Here is a 24,041-nt window from a genome sequence, read left to right on the forward strand (position 1 = left end):
TAGAAAATCAATTGCTTTAATTGCATTTCAGCGGGGAGCCTCAGCACCATGTGGGGAGGGGGGAGGGGAAGGGCTGGTTTCTGAGTGCTTCTGGCCAGAGGGTGGCCAGACGCAGAGAGGGGCCCCTGTGCTGGGGCACTGCCCATCCCAGGTCAGTGAGGGGGGGCAGCAGGGGAGCTCCCCACAGCAGGCCTGCCGCAGCCTTCCCTCCTGGCCTGGCCCCAGGGGCAGGACAGAGCTGGGGGCTGGCCCCTTCCCCCAGCTGAGGTCACTGGCACTCACCCTCATGGGGAAGCTTCTCGGCCTCCAAAGCAGGAAGGAGCCTGGGCAGACATTTTCAAACCAGACTTTCACCTGAGGTGTCAACCAGCTGTCACCAAGTGGCACAGTGTAGGTTTGGACCCTCCTGGGCCACTCCGGCCCCAGAGGACCTAAGAAGCCGCCTGCCACCTTAGCCCTTGGGCTGCCCAGGCAAAGCCGGCCCAGCGTTCTGACTGCCTCCCTCCAGCCCGGGCAGCTCGCGTGAGTCCTGGCAGCAGGAGGGCTGTGCCACTGAGGACATTCAAAACCAGCCTTGACTGTGGCCTGGTCATGGGATTAAAAACGGGGGGCAGGGAGGGACAGGGGGTGAATCTCATTGATATAGAATATGTCATAAGCCATATATATTAAAATCATTAACAGTATATAGTCCCGTGGTAGCTCTAGCCCCTCACATGCTCAGGTGGTGTGGCCAGCCCTTGGCCTTGGTCCGGCCTCACCCACGGGGGCAAGGAAGGGACAGCGGGCTCCCTTTTTCCAGGCTCTTGGCCAGCAGCCCCTGAGGCCGCCCACAGCATGCTGCGGTCAGCCCTGCAGCTGGGCAGCCCCGGTTGTCGTCTGTGCACACCAGCCGTCCTGTCACTGGGCCGGCGTCTTGGCCTCGCTGCCGTCCCCCTGGCTGGGCTTTGGCTTTAGCAGGATGAATCTGTTGAGGAGGTCCGTTTCTGAGCTGGCCTGGGCTGCGCCACACCCCTCACCTGTGGACACAGAGGCAGGCTCAGGACTCCAGTCCAGGGGGAAAGACCCTTGCCCAGAAGGCCTGTCTCCCACAGCCGCACCGCAGGTGGCCGCAGGCACTGCAGCGACTCACCGGTGTAGCTGGAAGCCTCGGCGATGTTCTGGGAGCCTGTGATGTGGTGCCAGTAGGCACTGCGGGGCAGCATGGTGGTGGGTGTGCAGGGGTAGGAGTAATGTTCCGTGCCCTTGTTCAGCAGCTGCGGGCCAGAGGAGGGGTCCCTCCCATCAGCCCTGGGGGCCATGGTTTAGCCCTGAGCAGCCCAGCCCAAGACCTTGCCTTCCGCCTCTGTTGCATGCACACGACGTGGGGACACCTGGCGTGCTCCAGGCACTCAGCCTGCCCACCAGCCCCCCTGTACCCTGGGCCGAGGTGCCCACTGCCTTACCCTCACGTTCTTCTCCATTTCTAGCAGGACCCGCTTGTGCTGCTCGGCAATGGCCAGGGTGGCACTGTGGACCCTCTGGTAAATCTGTTCCCCTTCCTGCGTCTGGAAGGTGTAGAGCCCTTCGCCAGCATCGCACATCCTGGGGACAAAAGTGGCAAGGTGGTGGGGACTCCACCCCGTACATGCATGCACCTGATTAGGACTCTGCTGTACCCCGGGCCCTCTGGGAAACAGGCAGGGCTGCTGCCCGAGGTCTGACCACACGCAGCATGAACGGACTGACAGCATTCTCCGTGGGCCAGGTGGTGGTCTGAAGACTCCACAGGAACTAGCCCATTCGGTTTCTCCACCACCCTCTCTGGTCCCTGCACTGTTAATTCCCTCATTAGTCAGGGTTTCTCAAGCCGTGCGACAATGAGGAAACTGAGGCATACAGAAAGTAAGTCACTTCACTAAGGTTACAGGGAGGATCGCACAGAATTACAGTCGAGGCAAGCTGGTTCACGCTGTGGGTACCCATCCCTCCCCACAACCCCACGAGGTTAGGTGCTTTTCTCATCCCCTCTGTGACAGATGAGGCAACTGAGACTCTGGCCCACGACCCCGGAGCCAGTCCGTGCCAGGGCCTGCATCTGATGTGGGGCCAAGCACTCTCATTTCAGTAAACCACCCCACTCAACCTGCCTGCCGTCTGCCTCCACTTCCTCATCTGTAAAGTGGGAATACTCTGTTCCCTTTCGGGCTGCTACGCTGATGGACACCTTAAGCGCTCAGCACAGTGCCTGACATAGGTGAGTGGCAGCCACCATCATGGCCATGTCGGGACGGGTGGGTGGGGGCAGGAGGGTCCTACCGGCCAGCCTCGAAGGTGAAGCGTGTGGCATCCCGGCCATAGCGGCGCAGTGAGCAGAGGGGCCACGAGACGAGCTTCACGCGGGGGTTGTGTATGTCCCAGAGGTAGATGTTCTCGTGGGTGATCTGCAGCTTGCACTCACCGTACACGTCCAGGTTGGGGCAGGGCAACAGGAAGACGTTAAAGCGATCTGCAGCGGGTGAGGACAGAGGAGCGGGCCTGGAGCTTCCTGTGGGGATGCCTGCAGCCCCCTGCCCGCCTTCTCCCAGCGCCAGGCCTCACCTGTCTGCTCACACTGCACCCCCGGGGCCAGGAGGTCCGGCTCTCCCAGACTGATGTCGTTGAGCCTGGAGCCCAGACACTCCACAGACAGGGTCTTGTACCACTCCTCTGCCTCCAGCTCTGGAGAAAACCACACCTCGTCACACTGCCAGCTCAGGGCCCCCAGCAGCCCACCGCATCTACTCAGCCTGAGCTGTCCCACCATGTGAGGCAGGGAGGGCAGGACCAGCGAATTCTGCCTGTCGGCCCCGCCTCTCACTGGCGGCCTGCTCATTCACAGGCACCCCCCAACCATCCTACCAGCCAGGGCTGCCCTGCTCTGCCTTCCCCCACTGGACCGCCGAACCACAGCTGGCTCAGGGGTGCTGGATGGAGGTCTGCAGCTGCCGGGCCTCACCTGAGTCGCAGGTGAAGGTACGGGCCGAGTCATCAGTGAATATGATGGCCACCGCCTGCCTCTTGGTCTCCTTGGGGAGCCGCGTGACACACTTCACATTGCTGATCTCAGTCACCTGGGACAGTGTCCACAAATGACTCAGCCAGGTTGCAGCACCTCCCTCTGCAGCCCCCACAGTTCTGCCCCTCCCCTCAGAGGGTGCTGTTGGACCTCAGGACTCCTCACTGCTTACAGGTTAGGGGAGCTAGGGCCCAGGCCCCCTAACCTTGGGGCAGCCTCGGAGGCACACTGACTTCTCATCCGGGTACTTCTCCAGCCGCTGGGGCCCCTTGCTGGAGGATTTCCGGAACACCAGCCAGCACCGGCGGTAGATCTGTGGGGCAAGATGGCAAGGGGATCAGGCTTCCCTGGCCTGCCAGCCACCCAACAGGGCCCTGCAGTTACCCCTGTCTACCACAGGGGGCAGCACCACAGCCTCACCGGGAGGCCCCAGCCCAGGGGAAAACCTGGCGACAGCTAACTCCAGCCTGACAACCCCTGGGGGAGTTCCCCTCCCCAAACTGTCACTTTTTGGCTGGCTCTGGAAGGCTGTTCCACAGCGGGAGAGGTCCATTTTCAGCGAGCTCAGCACCAAGAGTGCAGCTGACCCTTGAACCACACAGGTTTGAACCACAGGGCCCACTTACACAATACATGGGTTTTTTTTCCAATAAATGTACAGCCCACCTTCTGTGTCCCGGGTTTCACAGGATGTTATTTCCCCCATCCTCACCCAAGGACACGCTTATTGCATTTAGAGAGGGGGGAAGGGAGGGAGGGAGAGGGAGAGAAACACAGATGGAACCCGCAACCCAGGCATGTGCCCTGCCAGGGAATCAAACCGGCGATCTCTCAGTGTACGAGGACGATGCTCCAACCAACTGAGCCCCACCGGCTGGGGCTCCACAGGACTTTTTTTATCTGTGGCTGGGCATCTGTGGATGTGGTGGGCCCACTGTCTGCGTTGTTCCAATGCCACTTTATAGAAGGGACTCGAGCACCCGTGGATTTTAGTATCTGGGGCCCTAGAACCAACCTCCTGTGCATACCGAGGGACGACTGAGGAGTCGAAAGATTTCCTACTACAACAGAAAGGGGGCTCAGCGCCCCTAACCCCCACGTCTTTCCACTGTGACATAAGTAGCCAACATCGACCAGGTACCCCTTATTTGTTGTTTTTGGTATCAGCACTCTCCACAGTTAACCTCGGGGTCACTCGAAGTCAGTTCTGTCCACTTTATAGATAAGGAAACAGGCACCAAAAATGAAGTAACAGCTAATACTTGGTAGGGTTAGTCTCCCAAACTGGCTGTCTAGATCCAGAGCCAAATCTCAGAGCCCCGTGCTCACAGAGTCCTGCCCAGGGCTCCAGCAGCACCAGCCACACAGAGGGAGCGTCCTGGGGACAGGGATAGGACCCTTCTCCACTCCCGGCCTGCGCAGCACCGCAGCCTCTAGGAGCTTCCGTCACCCTCCCTTCATTCTCCACCCAGGGTTGCAGGGGGCCAGGGTGAGTTGCCTGTTCCATTGGGGAAACGGGAGCCAAGAACCTGGGGTCACACCAGAGCACAGTGCCTTCCCTAGCCAGGTTCCCTCCTTGTCCAGCCACTGCCAGTGACCCTGGGCCTAACACCGCCCAAATCTGCTACAGCCCCTTGGACTCCTCCCAAGGGTCAGAGCACCAGGGAGGGAGCAGATTATTCCTTAGAGCTCCAGGGGCAAACTGGTGGGTCAGACAACTTGAGGAGTGGCCCTGGCTCCCTGGCCAGGCTGCAGACTGTTCCTTCCATGCTCCCCCACCCCTGGCATGCACCGCTCCTCTCAGTGGGCACTCCAGGGCCCACAGACCCCCATCCCCCAGAAATCTCTGGTGCTCCTCACAGTGGCAAACAGTGGGGACACCAAGGGGTGGCCCAGAGCAGAGGAGGCGAGGGGGCTTCTGGGCCATAGCCCCGCCCCCTCCCAGCCCTGTTCTGCTATGTAGGTACAGGTCCTTGGCAGGTAGAGTCCCAGGGTGCAGTGGGCCTCAACAGCCCCCATCCCACAATCCTGGCTCAGCCCCTGGCCTATCTACGTAAACCGCAGCAGGCCTCAGCTCTCAGCCGGGAGCTCCTTTAGGGCAAACACGGCATTTTATTCTCAGAATCCTCACTCACATCCTGGGAGCCTCGTTAACAGAGCTCTGAATGACCATATGACAGACCGTGAATGAATGGATGGATGGATGCGTGACCCAGATATGCCCTGCCAGGTTGGGCTCCACGCTGCTGCGTCAAGGGCGAAAGGCCTGGGGGGCTTGAGCACCCGGGTTGCCTGGTTACAGGGATACACACACGTACAGAGCCCCAGGGAGCCCTTGCACTGGGGGGCCCTCCTTCCCCACTTCTCACAGGTCTTTGATCGCTGCTTCAGAAACCTGCCACAGCTCTGCCTGGGAGGAAGGCCCTGGCAGGTGGGGGGTGGGGTCCTGAGCCCCTGAGCCCCTCCCCCTCTGCTTTGTGGGTGAGACATAATGGCTGTCCTGGGGGCGACCACAGTCCCTGGAATCAGGTCTGGGGAAGCTGAATTCCCTGAGTGGGGGGGGGACCTTAGACTGGGCCTGGCCATGTGCCTGGCTCCCAACGCCCCTTCCCCTGGCTGTGCCCACCTTGGAGGTTCCCCATCTGCCAGGACAGGCCTCAGACTGGGCCCAGTGGCTGCCCCAGGTGGCTTGCCTTCCAGGTTAAGCTTTGTCCTGGGCAGGGCCTCAGCCCAGCTGGCCCCTGGGGACCTGCCAGGTCGGAGCCCATGGGAATGAGGAGCCACATGAGGAGCTGGGCATCCCCCCCAACTTGGGCCCCCACCTCAGCTCAGCCTCTCTGTGCTCCCTCAGGGTAAAAGCAGAGTGGCCGATGGCCACCAGAGCCCATTCTCCTGGGCTGGGGCCCACGATGGGACACAGATCCAAATTCAGATAAGGCTGCACACATGCCCACCCCCACGGAGCCCTCAGGCAGGAGGGGGACCCCTCTCCAAGGCCAGTGCTGCTCCGTCCTGCACACAGGCAGGCAGCACCCAGGCAGGGGAGCTGGTAAGGAGCCCTGCTCCTCCCCCACCCCACTCAGGCACAGCCAGGAAGCCTTGAGCAGTCTGATCCCACCCGGACCCCATCAAGGCCATGGGGGAGGGACGAAGGGAGGGACTGGGGACCCAGGAAAACACTAGACTTGGGCCACCTCAGTCACCAGGGTTTCTTTCCTTCCTGTTGGGAGGGGGCAGCCGCCAGGCCCCTCAGTGGAGATGGGGAGGGTCAGCCGAGGGACAGGGGCAGCTAGCTCCTGGACAATTCTACCAAGATCATTAAGTTGGTCCCTGGGGACCCTGCTTATGCCTCATGGGGGGTCTTCACCAGCAGGGGGTGGGAGAGGGTGCACACCCAGGTGTGTCTGAGGCTTCATCTCCAAGCCCCAGCTCCAGGCCCAGCACTGAGCACAGGGGGAGCAATTCGGAGCCAGGGCCCCAAGTTCTCATTCATAAACCACATACACATCGGCCGCTGCACCCCTCACGCTACCACGCACCCCCACAACCAGCCACTCTCCTTTTCAAACACTACTTTAACGGTAAAAGCAACAACCGAAGAGAAATAAATACCTGTATGCAGAAAGCAATGGGAAGCAGGGGTCGAGAAGGCACTTCAAAGAAAAGAGGCCAGGAGAGGGGAGGGGAGAGGCAGGGAGGCAGCACAAGGAGAGGAGCGGAGGAGAAGTGAGAAGGGGGTCTCAGCTCAGCGCTCCTGGCCTGTGCCGCTGCCCTGGTGACAACTTCAACAATAGCCAAGGAGCCTTGGCTGCCACCGCTGGCCCAGCTGCTGGAATGCCAGCCAGTCCTGCTGGGGCGGGGGCTGCAGCAGGCAGGGCCGGGCCCAGGCACATGCCAGGCAGCCCACTGGCCAGGGACCTGGCGACCACAAATGCACGATGCTGGGCTGTGGACCCGACCCGCCAGGTTCCAGACCAAGTCCTCGGCGCCCGGCCCTCAGCAGGGCCCTGGGAGGGTGGCTCACCCCAAGCTTCCTGCTCTTCATCCTCACGTAGCCTTGCTTGACAATGTCGTTGAAATTGGTCGCCATGGTTTCCCCACCTTCTCTTGGGCTCCGGGCCTGGCCGAGGCAAGGCGAGGGATGCCCAGGTGGCCTCAGTTTCGGGCTCCTCGGATCACCTGTTCGAGATCCTCCTTCGGGGCTTCCTCGCAGAGGCAGAGCCGGCCCCTTCTCACCTCGCCCGCCTCAGCATTGTTCCAGCAGCTCCTTCGCCCGGCGCCTGCTGGAAGTAAAAATGACAGGGAGATTAGACGGTGACATCTTTCTCTTCCCTGGCTGTCTCGCTCTTTTTTCCTTCCTCTTCCCACACTCCTCCCTCCCCTCCTCCCCCTCCTCCCGCCCTTCTTCCTTCCCTTCCCTCCCCACCCCTGGACGACAGAACCATTCAGGAAAACCGAGGTGGAGGCAGCCGCAAGGAAAATGGTCCAGCCCAGTCCCCTCCCTCACGGCTGGGGCTGGCAGTTAACCCCTTCCTGGGAGGATGGGCACTGGCACCAAGTTGGAGGTAAGGGAAGAGGAAGAGGTGGCTCGGGAGCTGCTGTCCAGCCCAATCTCCTGTTTCAACTTTGGGGCAGACTTAGGTTGCCTTGCTCCCTCTATGTGCAGGAGCCCCTCGGAAGCCTCCCAGAGACGGAGCGGTCCCCAGGACATGGCACAGAGCACGCTCCCGGAGGTTAGAAACAGTTCGCTTTGTCAGTCTCGGCAGACGCAGCCCCACCCCCAGCCCCCAGTCCCACTACCCACCCCATCCTATGCCGGTTCTCTCCAGCCCCAGGCAGGAAGCTGAGAATGTCACCTCCAGCCCACTGGGGCCCTGCTCCCAGCTCCTGGAACACTTTAGCAGTACCTCTGGGTGTTGCTTCCTGGGTGGGAGGGCAGAGTCCAGCGGGGCGGGGCCCCCAGATAAGACTGAGGAATGTGCCGGCCGGCTGGAGGTGGCCCCCGTGGGAGCAGACTCCTTGCCCTGGCCCCGGTGCTGGGAAGGCACTGGGACAGGCCATGCAGTGCCCCCACGTCCTGAGGGCGGGCAGGAGTTGATTACAGGGAGAACTAGCAGTCACCTGGGCCTGGGGCAGAGGGCACAGCCAGATGGCAGGAGGGATGCCAAGGGGAAGTTAACATGGGGAGGGAAATGAGAGTGCCAACAAGGGCCACCCAGAGTCAGATAATGAATCAACAGATAATGAAGACTCAGATTTGCGGGGGGTAGTCAGGGTCTCAGGGATGACCCAGTTCAACACCCATTTTACAGATGAAAAAATAAGGCTGCCCAGAGAGGCCCAGCAGCATGGCTAAGATCACACAGCACACCCAGGCACAGACAGCCAGGGACAGATGAGAAGGACACCTCTGGCTGCTTGCCACCACCTAAGCCCTTTCCTCTGTTCAGGCTCAGGACAGGGCCACGCCAGCGGCAGGCCCCCCGTGTCCCCAGGATCGCTGAGTGGGGATGAGTGGCATTTCTGGGGTCAGCTGGGCATCAGTGCTGCCAGAGCAGAGCCTGGGGCCAGTGCACTGCTGGGTTTGCCGGAAGCTTGGCATTTGTCGGTCTCCTGGAGGCCTGTCTGTTGAGTCCCCAACAAGGAAACAGATGGGACTAGCCCAGTGGACACACGCAAACAAGGGGGGCGAGGAGGGTCATGCTCCCCTACCCAACTGGTGCCCTGCCAGCCTCTGCAGCAGCCCCTCAGCCGCCTCCCTGCCCCTTTACCCCCTCAATCCCAGTCCCCTGGGATCCAAATCGCCCCCCATGGGACACCCAAGTGGTCTGCTTTCCTCCTGTAAAGTCCGGTCTGGGGTCCCCTCCCTGGCACTGGCCCCCAACAGCCCTGCCACACCTGGGCTCTGGCAGCCAGAGATGGGTTAATTTTCCCAGCTGTCTCCACCACCTGCCCCAGGGGCTGCCTTGCCCAGGAAGCAAGGCCCAGCTCCACAAATTTCCCCTCAAGACGACAGCAGGCTGGCCCCTGACTCTGGGGCCACAGCACGGAAGTCCCCTTTCAGGACACACCTTCGAGAAGGCCCCAGGACCCTGGGCCCCGATTGGGGAACAGCCAGGAGTGACGATCAGCTGGCTGGATAGTTCGGGTAAGCCACTTAACATCTCCGTGCCTCAATTTCTCCGTTAGTAAAAAAAAATTAGCATCAATCCAAATGAGAAATGAGAAAATAAATCCATGAGGCACCCGCCTGCCCACTTTGGAACCAGAGCTTCCGCCTCGAAAACAAGGGCTGTCTTCATTCAAGAGCTGCTGCCCAGCCGAAGGCGTGAACCGCCACAACCCAGTCGTAACCCACCTGCCTCACGCAGGCCTCCCTTCCTGGCTCCACCAGCTCCCTTCCCAGTGGCACCCCTCAGTGACCTAACTCTCAGGAGCACTCCTGCTGTGTCTGTCCATAGGTCCACCCCGGTTCCAGACCCCAGACCCTAGAATCAGCCCCACACAAATAAACCAGCAGAAAAGCAAACTTCCCTGGCCAGCAGAGGGCCTGCCAGCTCACTCTGGCCCTGCGTCCCACACGCAGCTCCTAGTGAGGTTCGCATGAGCAAGACCCTGCCTGCGACCGACCCCAAACAGTGCAGCAAAGGGGACCCAGGAGGTAGGGAGGGAAGGGCCAACAGCGGAACCACAAATGTGATGAGCAATGGGATCAGGTGGGGCTGGGGGGAACCTGGGACCAACCCAGCCCCCAGAGGGACTACCTTTGTGTTAAGCTAGAGAGGTGGCCCCAGGCTGAGCTGTGCAGGCGGAGTCTGCACGGAGGAGAAGAGTAGGGCTCAGTGGGCCAGGAACTGGGCTGAGGCAGCCCCCGCCCTGCCATCATCGCTGGGGCCATGTTCCCCTTGGCTCCTGAGCCACCACCAGCTCTGCATCCCGCCCGCCTGCAGCAGGAAAGATGGCCCCACTAATTCAAGAGGACCTGAGGTCTCAGGCCAGTGAGCTCAGCTCTGAGCACCCAGAGAAGCTAAGCAGGGTGATCAGCAGCCCCCTCCATACTGCAGGGAGAGACGAAGGCCTCCCGTTTTTCCTCCCAGCCTGGCACCCTTGCAGCTGAGGCAGTCAACCAGAGACAGCACCAGCCCTGGGCCGGGCCACCACGGGCTCCTTCACAGACAGAGAAGGACTGATCTGCCCCTCTCCCCAGGAAAGGGCAGGTGTCCTGTGGGGCTGGGGCAGGGGGAATCGCTGGTGCTCAGCTGCAGGGATGGGCGGGGCTTTCCTACCCACCTGCCCCATGGGGCAGTCGCACTAAGCACTCCCTCCCTGCACCTGGATTCTGCCTGGAGGCTTTGGCTCCAGAACAAACGCTACTTGCTGCTGTTGGCAACCAATGACTGAGCAGGAGCAGCTGCCTGCTGGCTGAGCCTCCCCACCCCCTGACAGATCGGATCTTATCAGGGCTTCAGGGACAACCCTACCTGGACACCTGGCTCCCTGTTGTCTCATGATCTTCGCCCCACAGCGAAGATCCCACAGGCAGGATTCACACCCTCACTGGCACCAGGGACATCCCCCCCCACCTGTGGTCTGGCCCTCTCTCCCCTGGTGTGACTGCTATGGGGGCCAGGAGGGGTCCCCCTTGCACCTCTCCCCAGCCCCCATCTGTGCAAATCCTGGCAACTGGGCAGCTGAACAGCCCCTGTCTCCTGGGCCCTTAAGTCAGGAAAGCAGGGCTCTGTGCCTCCACACGTGGCCACTCTGCTTGCTCCCACTCCCCACCCACCTGCCCGGTGCACCTGGCCACAGCTGCGCTGGCTTTTCTTCTTTCTCTGAGGGCCTCACTCCTTCCCCCGCAGGACCACTGCTGCTGTTCCCTGCCTATAGCACGGTTCCCTCAGCTGGTCTCAAGCGTCCTTCTGCCGCTTCATTCAGGTCTCAACGCAAAGGTCACCTCTTCAGAGGCTTTCCCTGACCACCCTGGCCAAAGGGGCCCCACCATCAGCCTAATGACAAGCTCCGGTTTCACAGTCCTCGCCACACGTGTCACTAGAGGATTTTCGTGTCCCTCCATCAGTCCGTTGGCTACTCGGCGGCTCAGTCTCCTAGAACGCCCTAGAAGGTAGGCTCCCGGGGGCTAGGCCTTGTCTGTCTAGGTTACTGCGCCGTCCCAGTGCCTGGAATGATACCTCATGCAGGGTGCGAGCTCGATATTTAGAGACTGAAAGCATAATTCTCTCCAGGATTTGTCCACATCCTTTCGCCCACTCAACTACCACCTGGCCGGACCAGGCTCAGCTCCCAGAGGTGTCATTTCCAGAGGTGTGTGAGCAGGGCAGGCCCCGCTCCCGGGACCCTCGGCGTTCCCAGTGCTGATGCATGGCCAGCACTGTTATTCCCGTGGGACCCGCAGGCCCCGGCCCACAGTGTGGCTCAGAGCTGCCTGGGGAGGTGAACAGTGCTGACGCTGTGTCCAGGCCTGCTGGGCGGCTTTCCCCACCTCTTCCTCCCACCCCCTCTGCCGCCTCCCCCAGGGTTGTTGGGTGAGGTCATGTCCAGCCCCAATGCCCTGCCCCAGACAGAAGGGCTAGAAGTAGCTAGCTTCCAGGCACAGAGACCCAAGCACCCGGCCAGGAGGGGGCACAGCTCCTGGTGGAGGCAGCAATGGCCCGCACAGGAGCCACATCCCTCTGAAAGGGGCAAGAAAAGAACCGAGCTAAACAAGCCCAGCCTAGGATCACTACCGCCCATCACCCCGCCAGCCCCTCGCTGCCTGACTGTCAGACCCTTACAGCCCAAACCCTCCCTGCAAGTGAGGGCAGCAGCCGCTTGGGACGGGCAGGCTGCCAGGAGGTTCTGCTCCGCTCACATCGCCCAGGTGCCCAGACTCCATTCCTTTCCCTTTGCAGCGGTGGAAAGCATTGAACTGGAAGCAGGGCACCCTGGGGGAGAAGGTGGACGGACCCGGGGGCTGGGGGAGAAAGGTTCAAGGGCAGTAGTTTAAGTTACAGGGTGGGGACCATTTGCAGGTGGGGGTGGGCAGTGGGTGCAGTCTCTTGGGATTTGGTGGAACTGAGAGAGCAGGAAAGTGGGGACGGCATGGGCTGGATTATGCCCCTTGGTGACGGCAGGCCCAGGAGCAGGGAGCACGGGGCCCTGGGCTTCTCCGATGGATATATGTGGGGTAGGGCTGAGGTCAGGCCGCGACCCGGGCCCCTCTGCAGTGGGGGAGCTCAGGGGTTCTAGGTTCTAGGGCCTGGGCTGGCTTTTGGGAGCAACTCCCCCCGCCCCCTGCCCCCCGGGTAGGAAGGGCCCTGGGCTTGGAGAGTTCTCAGGTTGGAGTCGCGGTAAGTCTCCCGGGCTCGGCCTATGGTCCCCTTTCCTGTCTCGCGCCCCCTAGTTACCTGGGAGCCGCGGCCGGGCCGGGGTCGTTTGCAAGGCGGGCGGTGGGCCAGACTCTCGCTCGCGTCACAGCGAGGCCGGTGGTAGTAGTGGCGGCGGGGCGGCGGCAGTGGCGCCGGGCTCCGGGTGGGGATGGCGAGGGAGGTGCGGCTCACTGGGGTGCGCTCCCCCGTCCCGCCCTCAGCGCCCCGCCCTGCTGCCACCGGGCGCCCGGCCCCCCGCCGTATTCCTCCGAGCCGCGGGACCCGCTTGCCACCCGCCTCCCCCAGTGCGCCTCCTCGACCCCTTCAGATCGACCACAATACCCGGCTCAGCTCCACCGCCCCTCTCTGGGCCCCAAATCCCAATCTCACATTGCTACTCAGCCTTTGAAAGTTGAACCCCACATCAGCTCTCAGCCCCCCAATCTCAACTCCCAGCTTCTTCAGGAATCACACGCACCCACTGCTGCCCTTCCCCAGAACCCCCAGGGACCTCCTTAGGGACTCCCCAAGACCCCCCCCACACACACAGAATACCCAAAACTCCCGTTCTCTGTCCCCCTGAGACTTTGCCCTCAAGTCCAAACCCCATTCCCCGCGGCCATCCCCAGCACACACACTCACCTCGCTGCCCCGAGCCCCCTGCAGGTGCTAGGTCACTGCCCTCCGGGGATCACACCGCACACGCCTCCTCTGCCGTGCCAGGCAGGGAGGGGACGGCCTCCCGCTCTGGGTTTCGTGCCTGCACCTTCTCACACCGGTGGTGCTCACAGCGCGCTCCCTGAGCTGGGGGCATCAGCATCCCGGTGATATTTGTTAGAAAGGCAAGCTCCCTGCCCCAGCCCAGGCCTCTGAAATCAGACTCTGAGAGGAGCACCCGGAGATCTGTGTTGAAAAGCCCCCAGGTGTTTCTGACGCCCACTCACCACTGTTTTAGACCAAATATGCAGAACACCACCGTGGTCCAGGTTGCTCGCAGGGACAGGCCTGATGGAGCAAGGGTGGAAGAACCTCAGCCCTGGCCCAGGGAGTCCAGCCCTCTGCCACCCAGTCACTGGGCCTCAGCCTTGCCCGGGCTGGCTCAGGGAGTTTCTTCCTGGGCGGATGCTTCTCTTCCCCTGAAAATTTCCTGGATGCTCCCTGGCTGGTCACTCTGATCACAAAGGGAGCCCCAGGGACTCCTGGGGATTTCCTGCCTGGGGCCTGAGAAACTAGCCCCACAGGGGTTCCAGCTCCTGCAGGCCAAGCGGGCCTGGGTCTCCACCTCCTGACCTCCCCATGCCTCTTCCAAACTTGACCCCACCTGCTTTGCTTCAAACTACAGCCCATAAAGCCCCTAGCACTTGATCCATCAAAGCAAACTATTTTCGCCACCAGAAAGCTCTGGAGGAGTTTTGGCCAACCAAAAATAAAAAAAAAGTTCTCAGTAAAAAGTAATCTTTTCTAGATGGGTTTCCCAAACTTCTTCATTTGCTCATCCTCCTATTATTGCTCAGTCCACTCTCAGTCTGTGCTATAGTCACCTAAATATTTTTTAATTAAACTTTTTGGGATATTTGTATCGTAGATTCCCCAGCAGTTATAAGGTGTATAATACAGAGAGATCCAGTGTACCCTGGAAAACCAGAGTAGGCTATCACAGCCCCAGATATTGACATTGAAACGGTCATGATATTGAACATCTCCATCACCACAAAGCTGCCTCCTGTTGGCCATTTATATCCATACTCACTTCCCTCCCTCTCTCACCCCTCCGTAACCCCTGGCAACCACTAATCTGTTCTCCACGGCTATACTTTGGCCATTTATAACTATTTGGTCGTGGGTAACATTTTCCAGAATGTTCTAAAACTGCAATCATCAGTGGGTCATCTTTGGGGATTGGCTTTTTTACTCTCAGCATAATTCTTTGGGGATTCATCCAAGGTGTCCGTGCATGGACAGTTTCTTCCTTTCCTTGCCGAGTGGTATTCCCTGGGATGGATGTTCCGCCATGTGTTTATTGGCACATCCCTCCAAGGGCACCTGGGATGTTTGCAGTTGGGGGTCATTGTGAGTAAAGCTGCTATAAACACTCATGGGTAGGTTTTCATGTGAACCTAAGTCTTGCTTGTTCCGGGGTAAATGCCTGGGAGTATAGTCACTGGCTTATATGGCAATTGCATGTTTAGTTAAAAAACTGCTGAACCGATTTCCAGAGTGGCTGTACCATTGTCCCCACCCGCCAGCAATGTCTGAGCGATCCAGTTTCTTTGCATCCTCGTCAGCATTTGCTATTGTCACTGCGTTTCCTTAGCCGTTCCGATAAGTGTGCGGTGCTCTCTCTTAGTGGTTCGAATTGGTACATCCCTAATGGCTGATGTGGTTGAACACCTTTTTGGGTGCTAATTTGCCATCTTCATATCTTCTTCAGGGAAATTTGTTCATGTCTTTGCCCCTGTCCTAATCTGATTATTTGCTTTTTCACTCTTGAGTTTTGAAATTTAAAAAAAAAATGTATTCTAGATACTAGTCCTTTTTTTGGATACGTGGTTTACGAATATTTTCTCCCCATCCATGGCTTGTCTTTTCAACCCCCTAACGAGGTCTTTCCCAAAGCAAAAGCTTTTCCTGTCAATGACATCCAGATTATCCATTTTTCCTTCTACAGACTGTGCCTTCAGTGCCAAGTGCAGGAATTCTTTGTCTAGCCCTGGATCCTGAAGATATCCTCCTACGTTTTATTCTAAAAGTCCTCTTGTTTTATGTTTTGCGTTTAAAGTCTGTGATCCATTTTGAGGTAAACTTTGTAGGAGGTATGAGGTGGGAGGCTTAGGTTATAATGCTGTGGTTTTTGTTTTGTGTGTTTTGTGTACAGATGTGCGATTGTTCCGGCACCCTTTGTTGAAAAGCCTCCCTTTCTTCCATTGAAATGTTTTGGCAGCTTCGTCAAAGGTCAGTTGGGTCTATGTGGGGTCTCTGTTCTGTTCCCTGGATTTATGGGTCGGCGCCTCTGCTAAAAGCACAGTCTTCATTCTTGTAGCTGTATAAGTCGTGCAGCCGGGCAAACTGATCCCTGATCTGTATCTACAGAAAAGTTTCATAGGATTCTGGTGGATGTTACATTAGGCGTGTTTATCAGTTTAGGAAGAATCAGCATTTTCGCTGTGCTGAGTCTTTCCATCCAAGAACACAGTATGTCTCCACTTATTGGGATCCTTGGTTTCTGTCATTAGCAGTACGGAGCTTCATGCAAGTCCTACACATATTTTGTTAGATTTACACCTAAGCATTTTATTTAATTAATTTGGGCAATTTTAAATGCAATTCGATTTTTAAATTTTGCTATGCATGTGTTCATTGCTACTGCATAGAAATAAATGTTTTTGTGTGTTTGTCTTGTACTTTGCAACCTTGCTGGATTCACTTATTAGTTCTAGGAGTTTGGGAAGTTGGGAGTAGACTCCTTGAGGTTTTCTTCATCGATAATCAAGTCATCTGTGCATAGGTACAGTTTTATTTCTTCCTTTCCTATCTGTATCTTTCATTTCCTTTTCTTGCCTTATTGCACTGGCTAGAACTTTCAGCACTAGGTTGAAAAAGAGTAGTGAGAACTGCTATACTTGCCTTGTTCTTGATCATAGTGGAAAAGCATTCAATTTTTGAGTGAGGGTTCTATAAATATCAGTTAGATCCTGTTGACTGATGGTGTTGTTAAGTCTTTCCATATTTTTGACAATCATCTACTTCCATCAATAGTTCAGAGAGAGGAGTTGATGTTTTCAACCATTATTGTAAATTTGTCCCTTTCTATCAGTTTTTGTTTCACATACATTGTAGTTATGGTGTTTGGTGCGTTCACACTTAGGATTGCTGCGTTTTCTTCATTGACTGACCTTTTCATTATTATTTTTCCCTTTTTGTCTCTGTAATTTTCTTTTCTCTAAAGTCTAGTCACTCCTGCTTTTCTTTAGTGCTTGATTAGTGCTTGCACAACGTATCTTTTTCCACTCTTCAATTTTCAAACGTTGATTGTATCTGAAATGAGTCTCTTAGAGATAGCATACAGTTTTTTTAATGTCACTTTTTAATCCAGTCCACCGATATCTATCTTTTCATTAGTCTATTTATACCATTTGCATTGCATACAATTTTTGACATGTCAGAACTTCAATCTCCCTTTTATTTTTTGTTTTCTGTTTGTTCTCTGGTTTTCATTTCTGTGTTTTCTTTTTCCTGCCTTCCTGTGAGTTACTTAAATATTTCTTGGAGTTCCATTTGATGACCTATTATGTTTTTGAGTGTATCTCTTTGTATAGCTTTTTACTGGTTGCACTAGGTACTACCAATGTCTATATAACTGACCACATCTATTGCCATGATAATTTTGCCAGCTTAAGTGAAGTAGAGAAATCTTACTTCCCTTTAGGTCTCTTTACCCTCCCAAACTTATAACTGTCTTTAAGATTTGCTCTATATACATTTAGCACCACGTTGCAGAGTATAATAATTTTTGCTTTAACCACCAAACATAATTTAGAAAATTCAACATGAGAAGGAAAGCCTATGGTATTTAAAAAATATATTTTATTTATTCATTTTTTAGAGAGAGGGGAAGGGAGGAACAAAGAGAGGGAGAGAAACATCACTGTGCAGGAGAAACACCAATCGGTTGCTTCTCACACGCCTGTAACCAGGGGCCTGGCTCGCAGCCCAGGCAGGGGCCCTGACTGGAAATCAAACTGGTGACCTTTCAGTTTGCAGGCTGGTGCTCAACCCACCGAGCCTCACCAGCCAGGGTGCCTATGGTATTTAACCATATTTTTGCTTACCATCTTCTTTCATCCCTTCTAATGTTCCAGGGTTCCTTATAGTTTCCTTTGTAGAGCTTCTTTTAGTCACTTTTTTAGGGTAGGTATAAATTTTCTTAATTTTCCTTCATCTGAAAATTTCTAGATTGGCTCTTCATTCCTGAAGATCGTTTTCACTGGGTATAGGATTCGGGGCTGACGGTTCTTTGCCGTCAGCACTTCAAAAATATTTGCCACTTCCTTCTGGCCTCCATGTTTTCTGATAAGAAGTCTAGTGTGATTCAAATTGTTTTTCCCCTGTATGTATGGTGGTGTGTTTCTCTGGTTGCTTTCAAGATTTTTTTCTTTATCTTTAGTTCTCAGAAGTTTAATTATGATACGTCTTGGAGTATATCCTTTTGGGTTGTCTTCTTTGGAATTTATTGAATTCAAGCTTCTTGAATCTGTAGGTTTACATCCTTTATCAAATTCAAGAAGTGTTCAGCCATTACGTCAAGTACTTTTTTAACCCTACCCTCTTTCTCCTCTCCTTCAAGAATTCTGATGACACAAACATTAGAACTTTTGTTATAGTCTCGCAAGTCCCTGAAGCTGTCTGTTCCTTTTTTTCCCCAGTCTACTTTCTCTCTGTTGTTCAAAGGGGGCAGCTTCCATTGTTCCATCTTCCAGCTCACTGATTCCTTCCTCTGCCTCCTTTATTCTGCGGCTGAGCTCACCCACTGAGCTTTTAATTTCAGTTATTGTGTTTTTCGGTTCTAAAATTCCATTTGGGCCTCTTTCTACCTCTCGCGTGTTTGCCGAGTCTTTCTGTGTTTCATTTGCTTCGAGCGTACTTGTCATTGCTCATTGAAGCGTTTTCATCCTGGCTGGTTTAAAACCTTTGTCAGAGAATTCTAACATCCCCGCGTCTCAGTGTCAGGGTCCATTGGTTGTCTCTTTCTCATTCAGTTTCAGAGCTTCCTGATTTATGATATGAGTGATTCTTCAAAATCCAGACCTTTGCATATCACAAGACTCCAGATCTAGTTTAAGCCTTCTGTTTGGGCTGTTCTCTGCCACTGCTGCAAGTGGGGGCTGGGGGTGAGGGGCAGGGCACCACCTGGGTACAGCCAGGTGGAGGAAGAAGGCCAAGCTAACTATTTAGTCTTCGTTGACACGTGGTAGGGGCAACCTCATTCCTATGGGGCAGGGGTGTTCTCTACTGACTCTACAGTGGGCGTGGCCTCATCACTGCCCTGGTGGCAAAAGTCCGGCCACTAGACCTCTTTCGGACACTCGTGCTTTCGCAGTATTTCCCAAGCCCCAGCCACTCCTGCCACGTCACGAATTCTGCCAGATTCAAGCACCTCCTGTGGTATTATTTGCTCAATACGTGTCTTTAAATCACCTCACATTTTTCTATTTGCCTTGAGAACAAATTACGTAAATAAAATACTTTGAAAATCACATAAATGCAACAAGACCAGCGTGCCGGCTATTATTGCTTGCCTGCAAAGCTCTAAGGCTTTGATTAAAAAGGAGTTCAGCCCGTGTTAGGTGCTGAGCCCACACCACCACCCTCCTGAGACTCTCTCCTTAACAACGGTGGCAAGAAAACTTGAGTAGGGAATTGCTTTCTCGTGTTGATTCGGAGTGTCTTGTGGAGGGGGACCCACATTGTTCTACCGGCCATGGTGCGGCTGTGAGCCCATACTTGGGGAAACACGGTTCTAATCTGTTGAACCTCTCTGTAGCAATCCGGAGTAGCAATCACAACCCCCATTCCACAGGGAGAGAAACTGAGGCCGGTAAGTAAGAGAATCGGTCCAAGATGATGCAGCCATGCTAGTACTTGAAGAGGAGACCGTGGAGTCTGTTTCTTGGCACCTTGACATAACCTAGGACAGAGACAGGGCTCCGAGTCCATGCCAGTCCCTCACGGGGGCCTCCTGCAAGGTCCTTACCGCCCCCCACCTCTCCGTCTGTGCAGGCCTGACAGAGCCAGAGCTGGAAGAGTCCCCAGAATCCCGGGTAAAGAATCTCAGGCAACCCCACCACAGCCTCAGGTTAGTGAATTCTTTTCAACGTTGTGGGTGAGAAGCTGGCGTTTGGGAGAGCCCAGGGCCCCTCTGCTGCATGGGAGCGCTGAGACTGGGCCACTTTGTCAGTTAGGGTGAGGCCCCAAACCGCCTCCCTCCCCCAGCCAAACAGCGACACAAAACAGCCTCCCGGAACCTTCACATCAAAGGCACTGACCAGTGACCAGGAGGGGGGTGGAGAGGAAGGAGATGGGGCCCTCTTGCTCCCTCTGCTTCCTCCAAAGGAGGCTGGGAAGGGGGAGATTTTCAATAGATGCAGACAGCAGGTCTCAGGAAGGAGGAGGCATTCCAGTCTCACCTCCCACCTCTCTCTGGCACTTGCCTCTGGGCTGCTGGGCAGAGCACAAGTGTGATATGCCTATAGCAGGTCTGGCAAGCGTTCCCTGGGCAGGCAAGCCAGCCAGCAGTGAAGGGAGGTCCCGGGCTCGGGCCAGCCTTCTCTCCCTCACTGACTTAGTGATTCATTCAATAAACATCTGAGTGCCATCTGTGCCAGGTGCTGAGCACTGGGGACACAGTGGTTGACAAGAGCAACCTGTGCCCTTGAGGAATTCATGGTCTAGGGACAGTGACAAGCATTGATCTAAGAACCCCACAGTTGCAGGTACAACTGTGGGAAGGGCAGAGAGGGTCTACTAGGCGCTAGGGGAGATATGGGGAGACCTGTCATGTCTGGGAAGGCTTACTGAGGAAGTGACTGTTTTTTTTGTTTTTTTTAAATCTTCACTGGAGGACATGTTTATTGATTTTAGAGCGAGAGGAAGGGGAGCGGGGAGAGAGAGACAGAGAAAGAGAAAGAGAGAAAGAAACATGGATCAGTTGCCTCTCATTTGTGCCTGACTGGGGATTGAACCCGTAACCTAGGTGTGTGTCCTGACCAGGAATCAAACCTGCAACCCTTTGGTGTACAGAACAACACTTCAACCAACCGCCACCCAGCCAGGGTGGAAGTGACTCTTCAGGTGAAAGCAAAAGAGTGAGTTACCCAGGTGAAGAGGGGAGGGAGAGTGTTCTGCGCTGGCTGGCGGGGCTGCATGTGCCAAGGCCCTGCGGCAAAGATCCCGCTGGCATCAGAGCGCGGGAGGAGGCCACAGTGGCTGGAGTGCAGAGGGAAGAAGGGCAGCAAAGGGCTCTGTGAGGCTACCCTGAGGAGGCTTGAAGGCCAGTTCAAGGGTTGGGTCTCTATCTCATGAGTAATGGGGAACTAATGAAGGGTTTTAAACAGGAAATGGGAAAGAATCCAATTAGCATTAAAAAAAAAATCCTTCTGGCTGCCCTTGGAGAATAGATGAAGGGCCTCAAAGTGGGGAGCAAGACAGGAAGTGAAGGCCACTGTCGCAGGAGAGAGCTGGTGTGGCTTAGGTAGTGAGGGGGCTGTTGGCGGGGGACAGATCTGAGAGATCTCAGAAAGTCCAGTGTCCCTGGCTCCTAGGCGATTGGCACCGGAAGCTAGGAGAGTCGGGGATAAGAAGGAGAAAGACAATGACCCTGAGACTAACACTATGGCTTCGATCCTTCCACGTATGTAGGGGGAAAGCCAAGCCCCCCCCCCCCCCCCCCCCCCCGCCGCCCCTTACTCAGTATTCAAATCTGAGTTTTCACGCCCCCTCTTTGGTAAGATGGTCGATTTTGCTGACCATCCGGCATCGCCCTGGAGAAATGCAGTGTCATTTATTTAACCAGCCCTGACCGCCAGCCACTTAGCTGTCTCTATTTTTGCTTTTGTAAACATTGCCACAATGGGCACTTGTGTGGCTAAGTAGTTGCAACCACACTTATACATTACATGTGCTTACAGACTTCCCTAAGAGGGCTCTGTCTTTGTTTTAGCTGCATCTTGCCAGGGCGCCTTGCATGGGATTTCTAGCCCTCTGCCCTGAGAGGGGGTGCCTGTGTGGAAAAAACCTTCCCGGGGCCCATAAGGTCAAAGCAGGCAACTTTCATATCTGTCGCCTGAAAAAAACACCACATTGACCGAAGGTTGTTATGAATTCCACAGATCATTTAAATGAATTTGTGCCTCGTTTGCTCTGTGGTCTCCATGCTTCGAGTGGTACCTGTCTGGGGAAAACACATGGATCAGAGAAGCCCCTTGCCTTCCCCTGAGCCTCCTCCCCAGGGTCTGAGATGCCTGGAGAAGCCATTCCTCACTCATTTGCTCATCCCCTGGAAGGGCCCACTCCTGCATCACAGAGAGAGAGCCCTGGAGGGCTTCTGAGCTCGGGACAGCTAGGTAGGGTGGGGAGGGGAAGATGTAGTGGGGAGGCCAGTCGTCTGGGGGCGAGGTGGGGGGGACTGATCATGGCTAAAGGCAAGGGCGCTGTCCTGGGAACTCACCCTGTGCCCATTTCCTGAAGCAGGCCTATCCCTTGACAGCAAAACTGGCTTATGGAGCCTGGTGTAAAATGAACATGTGAAGTCCCCTTGGAAATTATTAATTTCAAGACGGCCACAGCAGAGCATTTCACCAAGTGCGGAGCCCTTTGAAGTGCAGCGCCTGGGTGACTGCGCAGGCCCCACCCCCGGGAAGCCGGCCCTGCTTGGCCAGTCTCTCCCTTCCAAATAAAGAGGCGTCAGGAGCGCGCAGCGGCAGAGAGAAGGTGAGGGAGGCTGGCTCACGAGCAAGAGAGTCATGAAAGGCCAGGGGTCCAGCAGCCCAGCCCTGGCCTATTTTTGCTGCAGCCGGGGACCCTCTGGGGCCTCGTTGAGGCTGCCTGTCAGGCTGATGAAGTGGATGGATGGGGCGGCGGGGAAGCAGACGCACCCAGAGGCCTGGCAGACAGGTGCACACAGAACACCTCTGCGGCCACGGGTTTGCAGCAGAGCGCAGAGGCTGGTTCAGAGCCACCACAGAGGCAGGAGAAAGGAGCTGGCTCAGGTCACCTCGGGAGAGCGGGGGTGGGGGGGCCAGCATAGATTTGAGGGCCACCGCAGAGCCAGGAGAAGGATCCTAGACTTCCTGGCTCTGCACTCAAAGTGACCCCTAGAGACAGCGCCTGTGTCACCCCACTGGACAGATTAGGAAAAAGAGGCCCAGAGAGGGAAAGTGGCAGACCCCAGGGGTCCTGACTCCCACTTGCCTGCAATTCCTGGTCCACCTCTAGCCCCTCCCTGATAGGGACAGAGGGGAACAGCGTGGCCTGGAGCAGTAGGGGGCTGACCCCAACTGACAAGGGGACCCCAGGGGCCCTGACTTCCAGGGTGGGGCTCTGCCTCGCAGCAGTTGCCCTGCACCCCAGTGGAGCCCTCACCCCCTGCTCCCCAAGCTTCACAAAGGATGTCCCCTGGGGCAGGGGCGGGGGTGCGTGTGTCCAGGACATGCAGGGTCTTCCCCTCTTCGCAGTCTCGGAGCCAAGGCCAGCTCCACGCGGGGCTGTGTCACCTCTCCTGGCCGACCCCCCGATGTTTGTCCCTGGCGCCTTGGTCACTGGTTTTGAAGAGCCCTCCCACTCTATCTGGGTTTGGTCGTCCATAAAAAAACTAATGGCCCCTGTGAATAAAGAAGCCTAACAACCAAGGAAGGCTTTTTAGACAATCAATTAAAAGCCTAGGAGAGGGATTATCTCATTGAAATATCAATTTTTAATACCACTGCATCTTAGAGTTTCCTCTCAAAAAACTTTGCGCAATCCATTTGCCTGCCCTGGTTTATAACTTCATCTCTTGTTGCCTTTGACCGGCCTGAGCCTCTGGGCCTGGCCTTGAGGTGCCCAGAGCAGGGGCCTGAGAGGAAGCATGGAAGGTCATTCACTCATTTGTTCATCCACTCACTCATTCATTCATTCATTGAATGCTTGGTGAGCTCCCATTATTCGGCAGGCTTAGGTGCTGGGGGCACCAAGGTGACCAAAAAGGGCCAAATTCTAGCTTTCAGGGAACGCACAGGCTAGCAAGAGAGCAGAGAGTCTGCACCAGGCAGGTGACTAAATCGCTAATGACAAAAGGAGAAGCCATCTGGAAAAACCAATGTCAAGGGACAGAGATGCAGGTTAATAGGCGTGTGACATCCAAAGCACAGCAGCCTTGGGCGCAGTGGTTGCCAGCATGGCTCTGCAGAGCCGTGGCCCCGGTTCACATCTGCGTCTTGGCTGCTGTGAGACCTCAGGCTGCTGCTGAGGGTCTCGGCCCTGGTGTTCTCTCCTGTTTGCTCATCGTTAATTGTGACCGCTGCACCGGCTGTCACAGTCATCAAAAGGAAGAGCAGGCAGACTCCCTGACGTGGCATCTCTTTTTTCTCTCTCACTCTATACCCCCATTGCGCCGCAGCTTCCTCAGTTTACCCCTCGGGGGCCGGGCAATCAGATAAACTTTATCTGATGAAGTTGTCTCACCAGTCAAATTCCCAGGGGATTCTGTTACACACCTACTTCCAGTTTATCAGCCAAGGGGGTGGGCTGGAGGGGAGGGGATGGTGGTCCAGGACCAGACACAGGTGCCTTTGCTCTTCCAGTGGTACCCCCCCACCCCCCGCCCCCAGCCCCATTCCATCCTGGAATTAAGACGCCTGGGCAACTGGGCCAGTGAGCAAGCGGAGGTTTCTGATATCGGACTGAGGCTGCGGGAGCCGAGTGTGACTGAGTGGAGTGGTCCATGCGGGCAGAGTCAGATGCTGGACAGTGTGGAGGGTGGCCTTTTCCCACCTGGACCACTGGTCTCCCACACAGACATGACAGGTGGCCTTGGACGAAACTGGACAAGCAATACTGCTGGGTGCTGAGCCCCATGCCGTGAGCTTGACAAATGTCGCTTCTAA

General features: G+C 55.9%; 2 protein-coding genes and 1 long non-coding RNA gene across 6 annotated transcripts in view; 1 reads left to right on the forward strand and 2 right to left on the reverse strand.

Annotated features, from left to right (window-relative positions):
- On the reverse strand, nucleotides 1-12,584 carry DOK4 (docking protein 4). 2 transcript variants are annotated; one of them, XM_053914558.1, is made up of 9 exons: nucleotides 12,442-12,584; nucleotides 7,062-7,320; nucleotides 3,243-3,350; nucleotides 2,978-3,092; nucleotides 2,581-2,700; nucleotides 2,299-2,488; nucleotides 1,446-1,584; nucleotides 1,133-1,256; nucleotides 1-1,019 (listed from the first exon to the last, which is right to left on the reverse strand). In XM_053914558.1, the coding sequence occupies exons 2-9, from the start codon at nucleotides 7,125-7,127 to the stop codon at nucleotides 901-903; spliced, it is 981 nt and encodes a 326-aa protein (XP_053770533.1). In that variant the 5' UTR covers nucleotides 7,128-7,320; nucleotides 12,442-12,584; the 3' UTR covers nucleotides 1-900. The 2 variants fall into 2 exon arrangements, with proteins under 2 accessions (XP_053770533.1, XP_053770534.1); XM_053914559.1 differs by lacking the exon at nucleotides 2,581-2,700.
- Nucleotides 1-24,041, reverse strand: part of CIAPIN1 (cytokine induced apoptosis inhibitor 1) — a 249,534-nt gene that overhangs the window by 34,839 nt on the left and 190,654 nt on the right. The window lies entirely within an intron of this gene.
- The window catches only part of LOC128779596 (uncharacterized), a 26,872-nt gene continuing 13,802 nt past the window's right edge, over nucleotides 10,972-24,041 (forward strand). For 2 of the 3 annotated variants that reach the window (XR_011650679.1, XR_011650681.1), the window contains exons 1-2: nucleotides 18,913-18,997; nucleotides 19,180-19,255. This is a non-coding gene — a long non-coding RNA (uncharacterized lncRNA). Of the gene's footprint in view, nucleotides 11,160-18,912; nucleotides 18,998-19,179; nucleotides 19,256-24,041 lie in introns of those variants that run through there. The other variant, XR_011650680.1, reaches the window with a different exon arrangement.

The sequence above is a fragment of the Desmodus rotundus genome, chromosome 12 (genome assembly GCF_022682495.2).
Source record: "Desmodus rotundus isolate HL8 chromosome 12, HLdesRot8A.1, whole genome shotgun sequence".
Classification (NCBI taxonomy): domain Eukaryota; kingdom Metazoa; phylum Chordata; class Mammalia; order Chiroptera; family Phyllostomidae; genus Desmodus; species Desmodus rotundus.